Source organism: Ursus americanus, chromosome 3, assembly GCF_024610735.1.
Source record: "Ursus americanus isolate L20-20 chromosome 3, mUrsAme1.1.p, whole genome shotgun sequence".
Lineage (NCBI taxonomy): Eukaryota > Metazoa > Chordata > Mammalia > Carnivora > Ursidae > Ursus > Ursus americanus.
Genome location: NC_142129.1, coordinates 12,775,364 through 12,792,300, shown reverse-complemented (window position 1 = coordinate 12,792,300; position 16,937 = coordinate 12,775,364). Strand labels below are relative to the sequence as shown.

The 16,937-nt window shown below is 40.4% G+C and overlaps 1 protein-coding gene across 7 annotated transcripts; it reads left to right on the top strand.

Moving 5' to 3' along the window:
- The first annotated feature begins 1,168 nt into the window (after nucleotides 1-1,168).
- On the top strand, nucleotides 1,169-16,847 carry SSBP1 (single stranded DNA binding protein 1). 7 transcript variants are annotated; one of them, XR_015723799.1, is made up of 9 exons: nucleotides 1,221-1,306; nucleotides 1,954-2,021; nucleotides 4,212-4,272; nucleotides 4,864-5,004; nucleotides 5,219-5,306; nucleotides 6,814-6,902; nucleotides 10,416-10,489; nucleotides 13,642-13,724; nucleotides 16,698-16,847. XR_015723799.1 is itself a non-coding variant. In XM_087860783.1 (8 exons), the coding sequence occupies exons 2-7, from the start codon at nucleotides 1,998-2,000 to the stop codon at nucleotides 10,457-10,459; spliced, it is 447 nt and encodes a 148-aa protein (XP_087716909.1). In that variant the 5' UTR covers nucleotides 1,221-1,306; nucleotides 1,954-1,997; the 3' UTR covers nucleotides 10,460-10,489; nucleotides 16,701-16,847. The 7 variants fall into 7 exon arrangements, 6 of the variants coding, with proteins under 6 accessions (XP_087716906.1, XP_087716905.1, XP_087716909.1 ...); XM_087860783.1 differs by lacking the exon at nucleotides 13,642-13,724 and having other exon boundaries at nucleotides 16,701-16,847; XM_045792488.2 differs by lacking the exon at nucleotides 13,642-13,724 and having other exon boundaries at nucleotides 16,536-16,847.
- Nucleotides 16,848-16,937: the final 90 nt, after the last annotated feature.

The following is a 16,937-nucleotide window of genomic DNA, read 5'->3' as shown; positions in this document are numbered from 1 at the left end:
TCAACTAAGCCAGACTTTTAAGAGCAGGTTAAGGTGTGCTTTGGAAACCATGTTAAGTAGTTCGTATTTTCTCCTTTAAGGGCAAAAATGGTCCAATGAAGGCATTTAAGTACGGTCCCAAGAAGGCGATTTGCTTGTTAGAATGATCTGGAGGGTACCCTCCTTTTCTAGAAGTTGGACAGGACAAGGACCAACAGAAGAGAGGCCTGGGGAGGCCACCTCTGGCCTGTATCCTGCAATCTGCGGGACCCCAATACCCTCTTGCTAAGCAGGGTATTGCTAAGCAAGATTAGGGTGAATGAGGCAAAATTTAAGGGGTGCCAAGAAACATAGCAATGAAGATCAAGGGCACTTTAATGCAATATTTTAAAAATATTAAAATTAATGAAAAGATCCACAATGAACAAAATATCAGAATTTTAAATAAAACAAGATCAGTAAGCTGAAGTTAAAACTATTTAAGATTGCAACTTGGTCAAGAAAAATTGTCAGACATGGCAATTCCCGCAACTGGAAATAAGATAAGCAAAGAAGTAGATTTTTGATTAATTTACTTCTATTAAAGCCAGGAAAGTAAAACTACGGTGACTTCTGTTTTTGGTGTAAATAAAATATTTAAACTTAACGTTGTGAGTTTTAAAATACCTTCTCTTCAGATTTTCGGTATTCAAGTACTTTAATGTTCTGGAATTTTTTTTGGTGTATGTAAAAACGTCCATTTTTTCTTGTGCCTCAGGATTCAATATGGCTCAGAACTTATACTTAGTTAAAATTTTGGGGTTTTTTGTTCACAGATTTTTTGAACATATTCTTAAAATATTATCCTCATTCTTCTTAAACTATTATTTTGATCGCCAAAATTTTTGGCACCCCCTGAATTTTTCGCTCTCAGCCTACTTCTTTTTCTGGTCTCCTTCCTGCTTTAGCACGCCTGGACCTTTCCAGTCTTTCCCTGAGGCCGAGCTAGCCTTCGTTTCGTCCACCTCGCCCCCTCCTGGTCCAGGCTGGGAAGCTTCTCAAATAATTTCATTTCATTAGAAACTTAAAACGAGCTCGACTCACCACTCGGCGGCGTTGCCTTATCCGCTCCCGTCCGGCAAAAAGCTCCCGGAACTACCACATCAAGGGTGCTTGCTTCCCGCGGTGCTGCGGGAGCATTTCTACGCCGCACGCAGCAGACTTTCCGTTTTCTTATTCCTCTCGCGAGGCTTGCGTCCGCTCTGTGTCCGGAAGTGCTCGCGTAGCTGGAAGCTGAACCCGCTAGAGCGCCGGTGAGGGAGGGAGGGAGCCCCGAGTTCTTCGCTAGGTGTGCGTGCGGCTCTATGTGGCTGGGTGGTGCTGTGTCTGTGTCTTGGCCCTTCTCTTTTTACCCGTGCGGAGGACTTCAGGGTTTTCTGCCACTTCCCAGTCCCTTTACGTTGCTGTTCAGGAGCTCCTTTTTGAGAAAGGGCGCCAGTCTCTCCCGGCGCTGAGGCTGGGGAGTCCAGGGATCTCGACGGTTTGTTAACGGGATTGGAAGCAGTAATTTTTGCAGCAATAAGTTTCAGATTTAAGTCCCATGGTGATAACTAATACTTACTGAATCCTCACTATGTGTTAGGAACTGATTTAGCAGTATTGGATGTGGCAGTGAATGAATGAGACGTAAACCCCAGCTCTAAGGGGGCTTGCATTTTAATGAAATTTGAGAAGACTGTGGAGTGCAGATGGGTATAAATCAGAAAGTATTTTTTGTATGTGTTAGAGGAAGAGGAAGGCAAAGGGGATAAAAACAAAACTTTTTTCTGAGGGCGGGAGTCCTCGTAAAATGTGCAGGGATGTTGACGTTTATGGTCGCAAGGTGGACTGCATAAAAATTATGAATGCAGTTAGGAATTTAGGATTAGTGAATTTGGGCTCTTGCTCTAAGATATAATATTTATCTCTCTCTCTTGTTTTTTTTTTTTTTTTCAGGGGGAAGACGAAAGACTAGATTGTAAGAAAAGCAAATAGAAGCCATGTTTCGAAGACCTGTTTTACAGGTAATCACTTTTCCATATTAGTGTTGAGATGCGTTATTATCAACCACAGTGATCAGATTTCTTCAGGCTTTTGACTGCAGAGGCAAAAGACCTTTGAGCCCACCTACTTTTATGTACTCATTTGATAGGATTTGGGACAGATTTTACTTGTGTAAATGATGCTCACTAAAACAAAACAAAAATTTTCTAGCTTACATATATAATGGGAGTCATAATTTTTTAAAACATGTTACTTGCATTTAGATCAGTTAGCGTTTAATGTCTTTAATGATCTAAAGACTATGAGAATCATTTCCAGCCGTTTTCTGTGGCGCACGTGGTTCCTTTTTTGACCATCTCCCTCCTCTGTTGTCAACCTTCCACCCCCCGCATCTCCCTGTACTAAAGAGTGCAGCTGAAGTCATCATGTCACCACAAATGTACTATGTCCTGAATTCCTTCTCACTCCCACCAGTCTGACTCCTTATTTCTCTAGACACTCTAGCCAGCCCACAGCCAGCGTAGACTACCCATTTTCCTCACTTACAGTTTGGTTTGTGGATTCTTTATAACACCTCTCTCATTCCCCATCCTGTTAAGACTGATGAAGAACGACTTCCTCTCTGAAACCTGTTCTCATCTCCCCCAGTCAGCTGTAGAATTGACCCTGTATTCTTGGATCCCCACTTTAACCTGTACATAGTTTTAGCATTTTTTAGTGTATGTGTGTTGAAATGTGGAACATAGAAGAGTTACTGCTGTCTTAATACTACAGTGTTAGGATATATAAAAGAGTTAAAAGTTTAATTTTAAAAATTATCACAGTTAAAATCTTTCCCTATTTCTGCTTTTCTAGTAGGTCTTAATTTTTGTGTTTCCCAAGTGAGACCTATTATTCTGAGACTTGTGAGCCCTGGCTCACCTGAGTACTTCCAATTAGCACATTTCTAGAACATGATACTAGTACTAGTTTGTTTGAGTCTTTACTATGTTGTGACTCCATCTTTATTTCTTAACCACCCCGTATCCCAAAACATAGTGAAAAGATTCCGTAGTCAGCACTACCCCAGGAACGGGTGTTCATTTGGTTGGTGGACATCTGCTTTTTATATTAACAGTGCTACCACTTGTCACATGCTTTTCTGATACAAGGGTAGCTCTCTCAACCCTGAAACCAGTGACGTGCCCAGGGTGTGTGCTCCTGTCATGGCAGGAGTCCTTGAACAGAATGTCTTCAAAGGAGGCAGCAGAGGGCAGTGGGAAAAGTGGCAACCTTGGTGTCAAACGGCCCTGGGTTCTAGGCACAACTTGCCGGTTATTTCTTTTCTTTTCTTGTCTTTTTTTTTTTTTTTAAAGATTTTATTTATTTGTCAGAGAGAGAGAGAGAAACAGCAAATGCAAGCACAAGCAGGGGGAGCAGCAGGCAGAGGGAGAAGCAGGCTCCCTGCTGAGCAAGGAGCCTGATGCGGGACTCGATCCCAAAACCCTGGGATCGTGACCTGAGCCAAAGGCAGCTGCTTAACTGAGCCACCCAGGCGTCTCACCAGTTATTTCTTGTAGGATTTTGGGCAGGTTACTTAATCTCTCTAAACTTTTTTTCTTTTTTTTTTTCCCCCTTTTTTTGGTCTCTAAAGTAGGGAAATTTTACATAGTTGGTCAGTTTGTCCCGAGGACTAATTTGTAGAGGTAAAGCACTCAGCTGGTATTTAGTGACAGCTGTTGTGTCATTGCTGCTATTGTATGTCAGTTACTACCTTCCTCTGACAGATTGACTTGAGTAGTCCTAGTTTTGTACTTTATTAGAGAATCCAGTTTGTCTGTCTTAGACTTTTGCCTTTGGTCTATCAACAGCATGAATTTTTCCAGCATATATTTGACTTTACCCTTTGTGTGCAGCCACGGAAGCACCATAATCAGGAGGGTTGCCACGAGAAAGAAACAGGAGAGGATTCTAAATTAACTTTCCTGGGCTTGTCGTCTAGGATTTCGTACATTTGGGCTTCTGGAGTGGTCGGCCCTCAAGGCCCTCAAGCGTTTGCGTGGTCCTCCTGGTGCTGCGAGGGGGGAACACATGACATGCATTGCTTGTCCTCTGGGGATGTGTGCTATAGGAGCTGCCGACTTGATGGTGACTGAGTGTAAGCAGGTCTTCTGTTTGCATTTACCTTTCCTCCCAAATTAAAGCCGTTTTACTCATTTTTTCCACTTTAGGTATTTCATCAGTTTGTAAGACGTGAGTCTGAAATAGCTAGCAGCTTGGTTCTTGAAAGATGTAAGTAGTAGCTAATTTCCAAGTTTAAAGTATGTTATTTATAGCAACGTACAAATATTCTTAAACACGTAGAAGAGGTGCACTAGTTGGTTTATACTCTGTTAATCCTCAGGCCCTTGGCTCATGTTTGCCTCTCTGCTCCTGACCTTGCCCCATCAGGCTGAGGGGCCTCGTAGGATTTCTTTGAGTCCTGTTTGGTTATCTCAGTCTTCCAAGGTCATGTGCTATTTGGCTGAGGGAGTGAAAGTTTGTGCAAGCTGTTTTTTCACAGAAATATTCACTCATATTTATAAAGATTTTCGGATCTCAGATTTGTTCTTTTAACCATATGGTTTTTTCAAAAAAAAGGTGTTTTAAAGAATTTAAGATAAAGATTTTAATGTTTGTTTTGTGGGGTACTAAGAACATTTTCTCCTTTCTTGCCAACACTTCTTTTCACTCCCACCCTCCCTTTATTTGCCCCAACTTACCTCTGATCTTTTAGAACTTGGGTTTTGTTTAATGCTGAGATCAAAGTTGAGGTAGTATTTATAGCTGTTCCCATTCTGGACCTTTCTCTGAGTCTCATTTTATTTACACACTGCATTTCAGCTCTGAACCGTGTGCAGCTGCTTGGGCGAGTGGGTCAGGACCCCGTCATGAGACAGGTGGAAGGGAAAAACCCAGTCACGATATTTTCTCTAGCGACGAATGAGATGTGGCGGTCAGGGGAGAATGAAGCATACCAAATGGGTGAGTATAAAAGACTGGGGTTTTCATCGTATCAGCAATAAAGAGACATTATTTATTCTCAGTTAGTTGATCAGTGATGAGTTACTTTTAGAAAGAAACTTTCTAATTCTGTTCCTTTCTCTTAGAAATTGTGACATTGGTTTTGGTGGGCATGTTGTCTTTTGGTGTTTGTGTGCTGGCATTCGTAACCACATTTCCTATTCTTGTGATTTAGGTGATGTCAGTCAAAAGACAACGTGGCACAGAATATCAGTATTCCGCCCGGGCCTCAGAGATGTGGCATATCAGTATGTGAAAAAGGGGTAAGTTGAGGAAGGAAGCATCTTATAGATTGAATCTTACAGACTGAATCTTATAGTTTAAAAAATTGGTAGCAGGTGTTCTCAGGGAATGGCTGACTCCTTTATCCTACTAATAATTCTGTTAACTGGAGATATTTATTCAGAGCTTAGTACTCTGTGCATGGTGTGTTGCCATGTGTGACTAATCAGAGGTGTATAAAACATGGTTTAGCTGTCTAAGAACTTATCGTTTAGGGCAAATGAAGGGTGTACATACATAGAAGCAGATGCGACAAGAGAGAAGGCGGAGTGTACTGAGTGCCGTGTGAGTAAGTGCAACACGTGCTTTTAGGAGTTCCCGTGTCGCCTCTCGGCATCTCTATGGAGTCCTTAGTACAGGACCTGGAGTGTCTGAAGCCTGACACAGTGAGGCATTATGGCAGTGTTCATAGCAGTTATGTTATATTTGATAATTTTGTATCAGCTTCGTAGTTCCCTTTTGGAATGCTTGGATTGATTGAATCCAATTGAATCCTTGAAATAAAAACTGTCTTTTCCAAAGCCGTAGAAGGACAAAGGGTGTGTTGAACAGCAGTTGTGTTCATAGGTAATATATTTAGAAATGTACTTGTCTTATAGAAATGAAGTGTATTTCCTGAAAAACAATATTAGGAATAACTAGAATTTGTTTCTAATAACTGTGTGCCTTTTTTGTATGTACTTTTCAGAGTTTCGCATGTATGTATGAATTTGTGCATATACACACACATATAAATACAAGAAATTTCAAGGAAAATGTCTGTATGCAATTTGACCCACTGATTGATAAATTTGTGTGTATTCCTTTTGGCACCCAATCATTTTACCAGTTTTGCCTACTTTCTATACTGTGCTTTTTTGGTGATGGTAGACTCTGAAAATTGATGCCAGCGTGAATTTTCTACCCTTTAAAATCAGCTATGGTTGTCTTGTAGTTCAGCCTTCTAAACAGTGCAGAAATGGTCTTAGTAATTAACTTTAATTGAAATATTAAGCTGAAAACCTCCGTTTTGAATTTTAATAATCTAAGTCCCTTGAGAAAATAAGTTCCTGAATCTGGCTATGAAAAGGAATTGAACAATAAGTGAAAATCAGTGGATCTGTCAGGGAGTCCAAAATCAAAGGTGGGGGAAAAGGACACGTTGGAAATCAATCCTAGAGATTGAAAGGATGCCACTGTGTTGCTCGGTTCCATTTCATGGTCTTAAAGTCATTTTTTTTTCTTTTTAAACTTTCATGAGGACTGCTGTCAGCTTAAAGCTGAGGACATTGTCCTTTTTACCTGGATGTGCCAAGTCTCTGTGGACATTCTGTTTCGGTACCTTTAATACTCCCAGTGTTGACCTTTGAGGTGCAGTAGCAAAAATGAAGTTACGCGTGATTCTGTGTTTCATCCTTAGTGTGTACTTGTTACTGCCTCTCACCTGATCTCTCTTGTAAAACAGATGAGAATCTCCAGACTGAAAACTGTAAATTTTGTTTTTATCAGGTCCCGAATTTATGTAGAAGGGAAAGTAGACTATGGCGAATACACAGATAAAAATAATGTGAGGCGACAAGCAACAACAATCATAGCTGGTAAGAAGCTTGTGATAATAGCTATTCCCTCCTGCCTCTTCCCCTTTTTAAAAGCTTGGCTGCTTGTAAGTAACTTGAACAGGGGCTTTGAGAACTGATGCTCAGATTGTCAGGCAGCTCAACGTGAGAATTGTGAGTCTGCTTTGTGGGTTTGCTGTGAGTGTCTACATTCTCCTGATCTTTCAGGACGTCGTCTCTGTACTGAGTTTCATTTCACAAGTAACTTTAGAGTAGAGCGTCTGTGTCAATACTTAACTGTTTGAAGTGAGAAAAACTTTAATGTCTTCGAGGACATGGCCTACACTGGCGGAAGCCTGTGCCAAGATAGAGTTATACTACTGTGAGTGGAATTAGACATTTGTGCAGGTTTATTCACAGCCTGCTTGGTCCTTAACATGATAATTTTTAAAAAATTATTCATGATGATTTTAAGTTCCTATTCTCGTTAGACAAAATGCAAAACAGCGTAGAAAACGTGGACATGCAAAGCTTAAAGAAGGTCAGGAAGATACCTCCCAGAGCACAGTTTTCAAACTTTCTTGAAAATTCTACAAGAATTTTGAAACAAATATAGCCCTTCGCACATGTTTAAGTTGACATGAGAATTTACTCTGCAGTGTATTAATGGATGTAAATACCATAGCAGTTTGATACCCATCATCCTTGAAAAAAAATGCATGAACAAGCTCTTCAGCATTTGGAAATTTTATGTTGTTTCTTTTTCTCTGAACTTGTTTTTCCATTTTCTCCTAAGAATTGTATCTTAGTATATATTGTATAGTTAAGAATATTTTATTATTCATCCTATTATATTCATAACAAAAATATATATATAAATAGAAATTTAAAAATATTTTAAAAAATTCTGGGATAGGGGCGCCTGGGTAGCGCAGTCGTTAAGCGTCTGCCTTCGGCTCAGGGCGTGATCTCGGCGTTCCGGGATCGAGTCCCACGTCGGGCTCCTCCGCTGGGAGCCTGCTTCTTCCTCTCCCACTCCCCCTGCTTGTGTTCCCTCTCTCGCTGGCTGTCTCTCTGTCACATAAATTAAAAAAAATAAATAAATAAAAAAATTCTGGGATATTAAGGCTATAAATGTCACATTTCTTCTTGATTGGGTTATCATTACAGTTGTTTTTAGAACATAAGGTACCAAAGCAATTTTAGTATATAAATATGAAAACTGAAATTTTATTGAAAATGCATCTTTTAATGAGAGAGATGGTGCTTTTTTACCTCTTTGATAAATTGTTAAAATAAGACAGTTGTTAAACATTAATTCTATTCTTTTATTAGTTTTTATGGATGTAAACATTGAGAAACCTTTTTTTATAAGTACATAGAAATGAAAGAAAGATCTCAGTGTTATGCACTTCTGAGATATGCCAAAATTGGCTATCTTTTGAAAATAAAATTTTTTTAGTTGAAAATGTCAAACACACACAAATATAAAAAAGTAGGAAAAAAATCTTCTGTCGTTTAGCTTCAACAGTTATGAACTGGTGGCCAGTATTATTTCTTCTATTTCGCCAGCCCACTTTTCCTCACTTATTTTCTAGTGAATTCCAGACAGACTATTTCATCCATAAATATTTCCAGTAGGTATTTCTGAAAGATAAGGATTCTTATTTAAAGCATAACTACAGTGCTATTATCACACCTAATACTAAGAAATTATTAAAATTATTTTTGTACCAGACATCACAGCGTTTAAATTTCTTTGCTTGCTTCATAAATACAAGTCCATACGTTATCTTACATGCTTTATATGTATCTTAAGTCTCGTTCTTATTTTCTTTTAAATGACACAAGTTTATTTTCTCACAGTTCTGGAGGCTAGACCCCTGAGAACTTAAGTCTCTTTTAGTTGACAGATTTTCCTTTTACCTTTCTTTTTTACCTTGTTCCAGAGTTCATGTCTTAATCACTCTACCATATGGATAAATTATAATTTGTTATAAATAATAAAAAGTACATTTTTTTTTTACTGGTTTTTTTGAGGTATATTGACCTTGAAAACCGTCAGTTATCTTTCTGCCCTCATTATCAGACCTTAGATGAGGTCCTATCTGACCATTTTGATTTCATAATTCTTGGGTGTCTTGACAGTATTTTTCATTTCTATGTGCTCTTCGTCCTTGGGCCAAATCTCCAGAGATAACTACCTGCTCAGAAACTTTTTTGTAGGCCTGTATAGGGCATAGAACTACACCTATGATTTCAGCAGTGGAAAGCCAAACTTTCTAATAAAATAGTTGACATTTCTAAATCTTTATCAATTTATCAATTTCACATTTATGAAACATTTAACACTTTCATATTTCACTGTTAACCAAAAGTGTGGGCATATTTTGGATTGTATGAATTGTTCTGAACCAAGCCAACCACTAAATAGAAATATGAACTATTTCAGATAATCTGAACGATTATCTGCCATTTTGTTTTCTTCTTGTCACTAGTATTCACAGCATGGGTGAGTTAATTGAGCAATTAACAGATTTATGGCCGGTAGTAAAAATGAATAGATCTTAACCAACATACAGTACGTCATTAGTTTTTGATGTAACGTTCAATGATTCATGAGTTGCATTAAACACCTAGTGCTCAGAAATTTAAATTTAAATTTGATTGCTTCGTCCTTTTTTTTCTCCTAGGGATCCATGTCTTTAACGTAAAAGTAACCACCAGCGGATGGCACTCTTGCCTTTTTACAGTGTGGTGTCAGTAGAGAATCTCTTCTGCAATAACCATTCTGTATCAAAATATTCTGTTTTAAAAGACTGTAGTAAATATTGTAATAACCACTTTTTGAATAATTCTAAAGTTACAAGAATCTGGATTTTTTCAAGCTGTACAGGAAGTACTACTTCTTTTCCTTTGCTCCTCCTAAACTAACTCCATCTGGACAGCATTTTAAGCACAGTGTCTGATGTTCTCGCGTGAATATGCTCTCTCTGTAATATTGATTAGTAAAAATTTTCCCAAGAATGAGTATATAAAAGTCAATCTGTTTTAAAATTTAAAAACAGAATGTCTTCTGTCTGAGTGTTACAGCCTACTTAAAGACATACGACAGTTTGTCTTTGCTGACAGGGCCGTATGTTGGACCCCATCCTTTCTCCGTACCTCCAGTGTGTGGAATGTAATGCCTGGACGCTCTTCTGTGTGCGGACGTGCTGCCTGGTTTCATGGCGTCTATCTGAGCATTGCAGGCATTGAAATTTGTGACTAGTTCTTTTGTAAGAGTTATTGTGGAGCAGTTATAATTGTCTTCAGGGAAGACAAGAAACACCACACTTCTAGCAAGGTCTCAATTGTCACGTAGCCGAAGCCCCAACTTCTGGCTCCTTTGGTGCCTGTTGTATATGCCTCTCATGACCATAGCAGAAGTTATTTCACATTTTGGGAATTTTCCTAAAATCCTGTTAGATGACAGCACTTAAGTATGTATTAGAGAGGAACAATTAAATGAGAAAGAGTTCTGGAAATAATATTTATGATTTGATTTCTTTACAGATAACATTATATTTCTGAGTGACCAGACCAAAGAGAAGGCATAGAGTGGACGATTCTCCCTTGGCCAGTGTTTGGTACAGTCTCATTTCCAAATCATGTATAGTCTTTATAGTTCCTAAGGACGAGAATTAAAATATTCTTTTATATAAAATGAGTGATAAGACTTCTCCTGACTCTTACTCCTCTTCCCCTTTTTGTCTCATAGACCTTTGTAGCTAATTGTTTATTCTTTAAGGGTGGTTTCTGTGTACAAGTGTACAAAATAGTGAGCTTGTCAGGTTCATCTGTGTTAGGGCAAAGGGATAAGTGTCCTTTGGGATGCCCCCTGTTTTTGTGCACACTATTACAGTATTGATTCAGCCACTGAGTATTCGTTGAGCTTCACTCTGTGCCAGGCATTTATCCCATGGTTGTGAATAATGATTTTCTTACTGTTTGCCCTATAAACTAGATGGCAAGGACTGTATCTTCTCTGTTTACCTGCACCTTAACCAGTGCTTGGTACAGAATAGACACCTGATAAATGGTGACGGATGAATGATCCCAATGGGATATTAAGTTTTAGCCCAAACTGGAAGGGGTTGCTGAACAGTGGTTGGTATCTAACCTAAACAGCTTCAGGACTAAACTATCTTCTTCACTTCTTTTGTTTTTGGACAAATTTCACTAGTAGCATTTATGAAATAGATTTTATCAGCAGTAAAAACCTAAAATAATAAAGAGGGCTGAAGTAGTTTGTCTCCAGGTGATGCCACAGGGACTCTGGTTCCACTCTTTTCTCTCTTTGTAAGCCCCATCCGCTATCTTTTAGTCACATCCCGAATGTGGGGGAGTCCTCTAAACAGCCTTCGACGTTGCCTCCCTAGGGTAGAGCCTCAGGTATGCCATATTCCTTTTATTTTTCCACATGATTCCTTGATGCACATATACAGGTCACGTACAGAGTTACTTTCATGGTAAGAGTCTGGAAATTACAGAGTTCTAGTAACTACCCAATGGATATTAAATAAACTCGGGTTTTTTAGTGTGTCTTGTACTGTTGAAGTCTGTGTCAGATCTGCATGGGTCTCCCTGCTAGTTGGTGGCAGCTGTTCAGAGTTGGCTGCTGCTGAGCCAGTGTCTGGATCCGATGATGGAAGTCTCTCATTCTGTCTAGCCACCTGGGCTCCAGCTTTGCCTCCGGCCCAGCCTGTTTCCATGTGCCGCAGACCTCACGTCTCTTCTCTCTGCCTGCGAGCTGGACTGTCACGGGTTCGCAGTTCATATGCTGCACTGTGGACAAACACTGGAGCAGCGTTTCGTACTTACAGTGCACTTTGGTCAAGGAAGGATGGAGTTCCTTAGCTTCTCTCTCTTCCTGCCCAGGAATAGTAGAAAAGTGATTGCCATTTCTTCCTCTCGGCTGTCTTTTTTTCCTGCTGCTGGGACCATTAATCAGTACGTTAACTCTGCTCCCTGAGCAGATGTTCAAACTGTCTGGCGACGTAGTCCTCACTCCTTTGTGCCACATTCCATAAGCAGAATGTAATGTAGATAAAATTGACCTTTGGGCCACTCTTTCTTGGCAAAGCTACTCTTACACTCCTTAAAGGTTGTGAGAAGTGATGCACATTAGTATTCCTGTTCAAATAGTGTGCTTTGGGAAGCTAATGTGGTGAACAAAACTGTTTAACCACCAGCCTAGAGCAACTCTGAGTCTAGGGCGCAGGGGCAGAAAGGTGTGCCCTGCAGGATCCCTTCGAGCTGGAGGCTTCTGCACACTCCTGCTGGAGCTCCTTGAAGGCTCTGAGGTTGGGCAGCAGAGCTTTCAGAGGCTGTATTCGGTGCAGAGGCCTCTGTGCTCGTGATGCTGCAGACCCGAGGTCCACAGCCGGGCAGGCTGCCTGAGCCCAAACTCTGCCCTTCCCATCTGGGCTGCCCCCTGTGCTGTAAACTGTGTACCCCTCCCACGCTGATCTTGGAGGGCATGTGTGGAATTTGGTAGTGGGAACCGTTGGTAGGGGTCTCCTAGGCCAGGTTTTGCGTCTTGCATTCCCTTTTTCATGTTACGGTGTCAGGGAATATACCTTTGGAAAACTGTCCTTTGACTTTGATTTTGGAATTCTGTGTTAGGTGGAAAGATGAATATACGTAGAAGCGTGGGAGGAAAAGTATCAAACAGCATGTGTGGTATTACCCCATTTTTGAAAAAGAAGTAATTGATAAAAGTATATGTTTAGAAAAGTCTGGGAGGAGAAACATCAGAAGGTTGTGTAATGATCTTTGGATGGGGGGATTATGTGTGATTTTCCTTGTTTTTTGCACTTTTATGTATTCTAATTTTTTTTGCATTGAACGTATATTATTTTTATAATAAGAAAAAAAAAACTGTGTTCACTTGGGGAAAGAAAGACTTTCCATTATTTCCTTTCCAAGTCAGGCTTGCATTTCTGATCGACCTTCAGCTCGTACTACTTCTTGTATTAGAGATGAGAAGGATAATCTCATGTATTTACCCCCTTCTTCTGCGTCTTAGTATTACATACTTAGATACTTCATTCACCTTTTTTCCCTTCTTTTTCTTTTGTTTTTCTCTTAATACATGTATGTAACCCATAGTGACTGTCTTTAAAGACCATCCTGTGTGAGATCTACTGTTTGCTGCCAACACAGTTCTCAAAGAGTCATTCATTTCTTAAATATTGGACAATGAATCCACAGACATCCCTAACACCAAAGACATGTTTTTGTGGCTGTTTTGAAGATTACTTGTCATTGCCAGCTGGGTTACAGCCTGACTTCTGCAACTCAGGAGAAATTACTGGTAGTTTCTCTGTGTTCCCAAAAGAGCCCATGCAGTTTTTGAAGGCAGGGCTGTCTTTTACTCAAACGATGCGTTGGTCCCCATCCAGCTTGGCCTAGCACAGTGACGTTATAGGGCTTTCTAAATGTTGGTTTGTTAGATTGCACTGAAACACTGATGTGAAAATGAGAGCAGAATCACTTGACTTATTTTTCTGTCAGGGTTTGCATTATATGCTGTGAAGCTTGGTGGGTGTAACAGCAAGCAGATCATTGTAGAAAAGTTAATGAGTTATAGAGGAATCTCTTACAGGGTAATAATTACCGTATTAGCGCCTGACATTTATCGTGTCCTTCTTAGGTGCCAGGCCCTGAGCTCAGTGCTTTTTATCATCATCTCATTTAACCGTTTCCCTAAGAAGGTGGTATTATCCTGATTTTTCAGATGAGGAAACGTGAAACTGAGAGGTTAAGTTACATGTCAGAGTCCTGCAGCTTATCAGAGGCACACCTGAAGTGTGAGTTTAGGTATGTGAAGTTCACATTTTGCTTTCTGCCTACTTTTTGCTTCCCGCTGCCTCCCACTTCCATTAGCCCTGCCATCCAGGACATCCAGAACCACCCACGGCTAACTTTTGACCACTGGGGGTGCATCGAAGTCATACTGGGAGTTGCAATACATAATAGGTTTTGGTTGGGATAGAGTTAGGAGGGAGGGAGAAATACCTCTACTTCTTTATTCTTTCTTATTCTCAGTCTGATGATCCTCCGGGAAAGTAAGTCGCAGTTAATTTCTTTACCAAGTTATCTTTACCTATTCTCTTGCTTCTTTGTTATCAAGCAGTGTTTCTTTACTGGTTAAAATAGGTCACAGTGTCTGCTCCTCTCATTGTTTCCTCCAATTGTTTCCTTCCTACTGAGGGTTGAAATTGTCAGCAAGATTGCTCAGGAATTTGACAGGCTTACTTCTCAGAGAATGAGACTCTGGCAGGTGTCAACGGCACTGCAGTCCTTTCTCACAAACTATATTTGCCTCTGTGCTGTTCCCACAATCTGTGATAGGATGGTGTGTAGCTTTTTAGGCTGTCCAAATCATGCAGTCACAATAATGAAATTCTTGTCTCTCTTCTTCATCCATTTGCCCTCTGCCATGCTTTGGGACCTTGGAGTGTTGTTTGTCCGTACAGTTGTACACTGCAACATTTTGTAGCTTTCCTGCTACACCTGCTGTTTAGAAGAAAGGTGGCTTCTCATGACAATTCAGTTAAGGCTATGTAGTCAGACAGCCTGAATCTGCTGCACTTAACCAGCCAAGGGGCCTCTTTTCAGTTTCTTAACTTTCCCTACCTTGGATTTTTTGTTGTTTTGTTTTTCTGTGAATAAAACAGGGAAAATAGTAGTCCTACTGTATAGGCCTGCTGTGAGGAATAAATAATGCATATAACTTACTTAGCACATATTAACTGAATCAAGTGCTCGATACATACTGGCCATTATTTCTCTTGTAGTTATTTTAAACAAGGCATATCTCTTTCGTCCCCATGCCCACCTCCCCAAGTCTCATAGGATACTTACTAACTTTAGATTAGGTTATTGTACTTGGCCTTTGTTGTTGTTAATGTCTATGGATTACTGAGAACATAGTCCAAATAGTGTTTTTTCGTTTGCTTTTAATCTTCCATGGCTATTTAATCTGGGCATCTTTTTAAACTCAAAAGTCAGTTGGGTACCTCCTTTGTACCATGCATGCATATGGGGCTAGATACAGGGATAAGTAGAACAGGACTCCTGCATTGAAGGAGCTCACAGTCTAGGATGATGGGGGCTGGGTGGGGAGGACAGAAGCAGGAGCCCATGTACAAAGTGTGCTGCGGTGTGAGGAGTACTGTAGTAATGGTACAAATAAAGTCCTGTAGGCACAGATGAGAATAGTTAGGTTAGTTTTCAGCACAGGAAACAGCATGAACAAAGGGCCAGAAATGTAAAAGTACATGGATCAGTGAAAGATAAAACACGAAAAAGGGGTTGAGGCTGGATCATAAAATGCCTTGAAAGCTTTCAGAGGACTTAGGCAGTGGGGAGCCACATGTTTTAAAACGGATGTGTCAGAACTGTGCTTTAGAAAGAACAGTGAAGACCTGTGAAGGGCTAGAAGGGGGAAAGCCTGCAGGCAGTTAGGAAGCTACTGACGGAGCCTAGAAAGGTTAGCAGAGTGGGGATTATAGGTAACATGAGGGGAAGGTGGTATTCACGATTCATTCACTGTACAACAGTTACGTGCCAGATCCCGTGCTGGGCTCTGGGTAAGGGATACTGAGTAGAAGAATAACACGTAGGTCCTGCCCAGGATGCGCTGGAGACTGAGTAGGTTCTGGTGGTCAGAGAAAAGGCCCTAAGAGAGAATTCTGAAGCTGCTTGGGCAGCTGTGTGGATAGTGACATTTTGTTGCTGAGACTAAGAAACGTGAATGTGGGAGCTGATTTGAGAAGAGGAAAGATCAGGAGTAGTTTTGAACATAGTTTTATCATAGATTTCCTAGCTTATGTTTGATATTAATGAGTGGAGCTCAGAAGAGAAGTCAAAACAAGAGTGACTTTAGTTTCTTCTGCCAGACGTTTTTGAAGCACATTTTGTGAGACAACATAACGAATGTTGCCAAGATTCCAACTTTCTGTTGTGGAAAACCATATTATGGGAAAGATTTCCAGTTGCTTACCTGTTTTACAATGTAGCAGGGATTTGTGTTAATCAGGTGTGGTAAGATGACAGACACAAAGGCAACTGTCTTCAAAGAAGGGTTTATTATAGTTCTTAAGAGGAATTCTCATGCCACCCTATTAGAACCACGTGGAGAAGCACCAGGGTAGGCCAGAAGGCAGAAGGAATGAAGAGAAATGTGCAACAGAGCTTTTATTGTGTTTTTTGTGGGACAGAATAATTTTCACCAGGCTTTGGGCAGTAGGGGTGGTCCCTAGTTTCCAGGTACCTGGTGATTTTGGGTAGAGGAATAGTGTTCTGGACTGCAGGAGCCTGATAGAAGGAGGCTGATGGCAGGTGTGGAATCAGGATTGGTTGGTTTGTGTATTAAAGACATGCTCATGGGCAAGTGTTTACTATTTCTAGGAATTAACTAATGTTGGGAAGGGGTTAGTTCCTCCCAGGGTCAGCCAGGCCCCAAGATGTCAAGCATGATAAAATACAGAAAATAAGAAACATGATTAATTCACTACTCGATATCCATTATCCTTTCTACTGAACCCATTAATTTACAGAGCCCATATTTTATTGGGGATGACAGTGTGTACAGCTGAAATACTGCATTTCTATTCTCCTTTGCAGTTAACGGTTGCTAAGGGGGTGTAAGCAGAAGTCATTTGGTGGTGCTTCCAGGAAAGCTCCTTAAATGATTAACTCTGTTGGGAGGCTCATCCTTTGTGCTTCTCCAGACCCTCACCTGGCTTTTTCTTGTTTGAAACGTGGACATAATGGCTGAATCTCCAGCAGCCATCTTGGACTGTGAGACGATCTTCAGGATGGAAGACAGAAGAAGCTGGGATCTGCGATGACCATGGAACCACCAGACCAGTCCTGGACAGTCTATCTCTGGACTTCTTTGGGAGACACAAATAAATCTCTACCTTGTTTAAGCCACTTATTTGTGCTTTGCAGTTAAACCTCCTTCTTACTAATTCACACATTCTTTATCTCCATATACACAATGAACTCATTACTCTAATTCTT

Coding starts and splice junctions, on each gene's coding strand:
- SSBP1 (XM_087860780.1), top strand. CDS start 1,998: ATGTTTCGAAGACCTGTTTTACAG. Junction 2,022..4,211: donor TTCGAAGACCTGTTTTACAG/GTAATCACTTTT, acceptor TTTCCACTTTAG/GTATTTCATCAGTTTGTAAG. Junction 5,307..6,813: donor TATCAGTATGTGAAAAAGGG/GTAAGTTGAGGA, acceptor TGTTTTTATCAG/GTCCCGAATTTATGTAGAAG.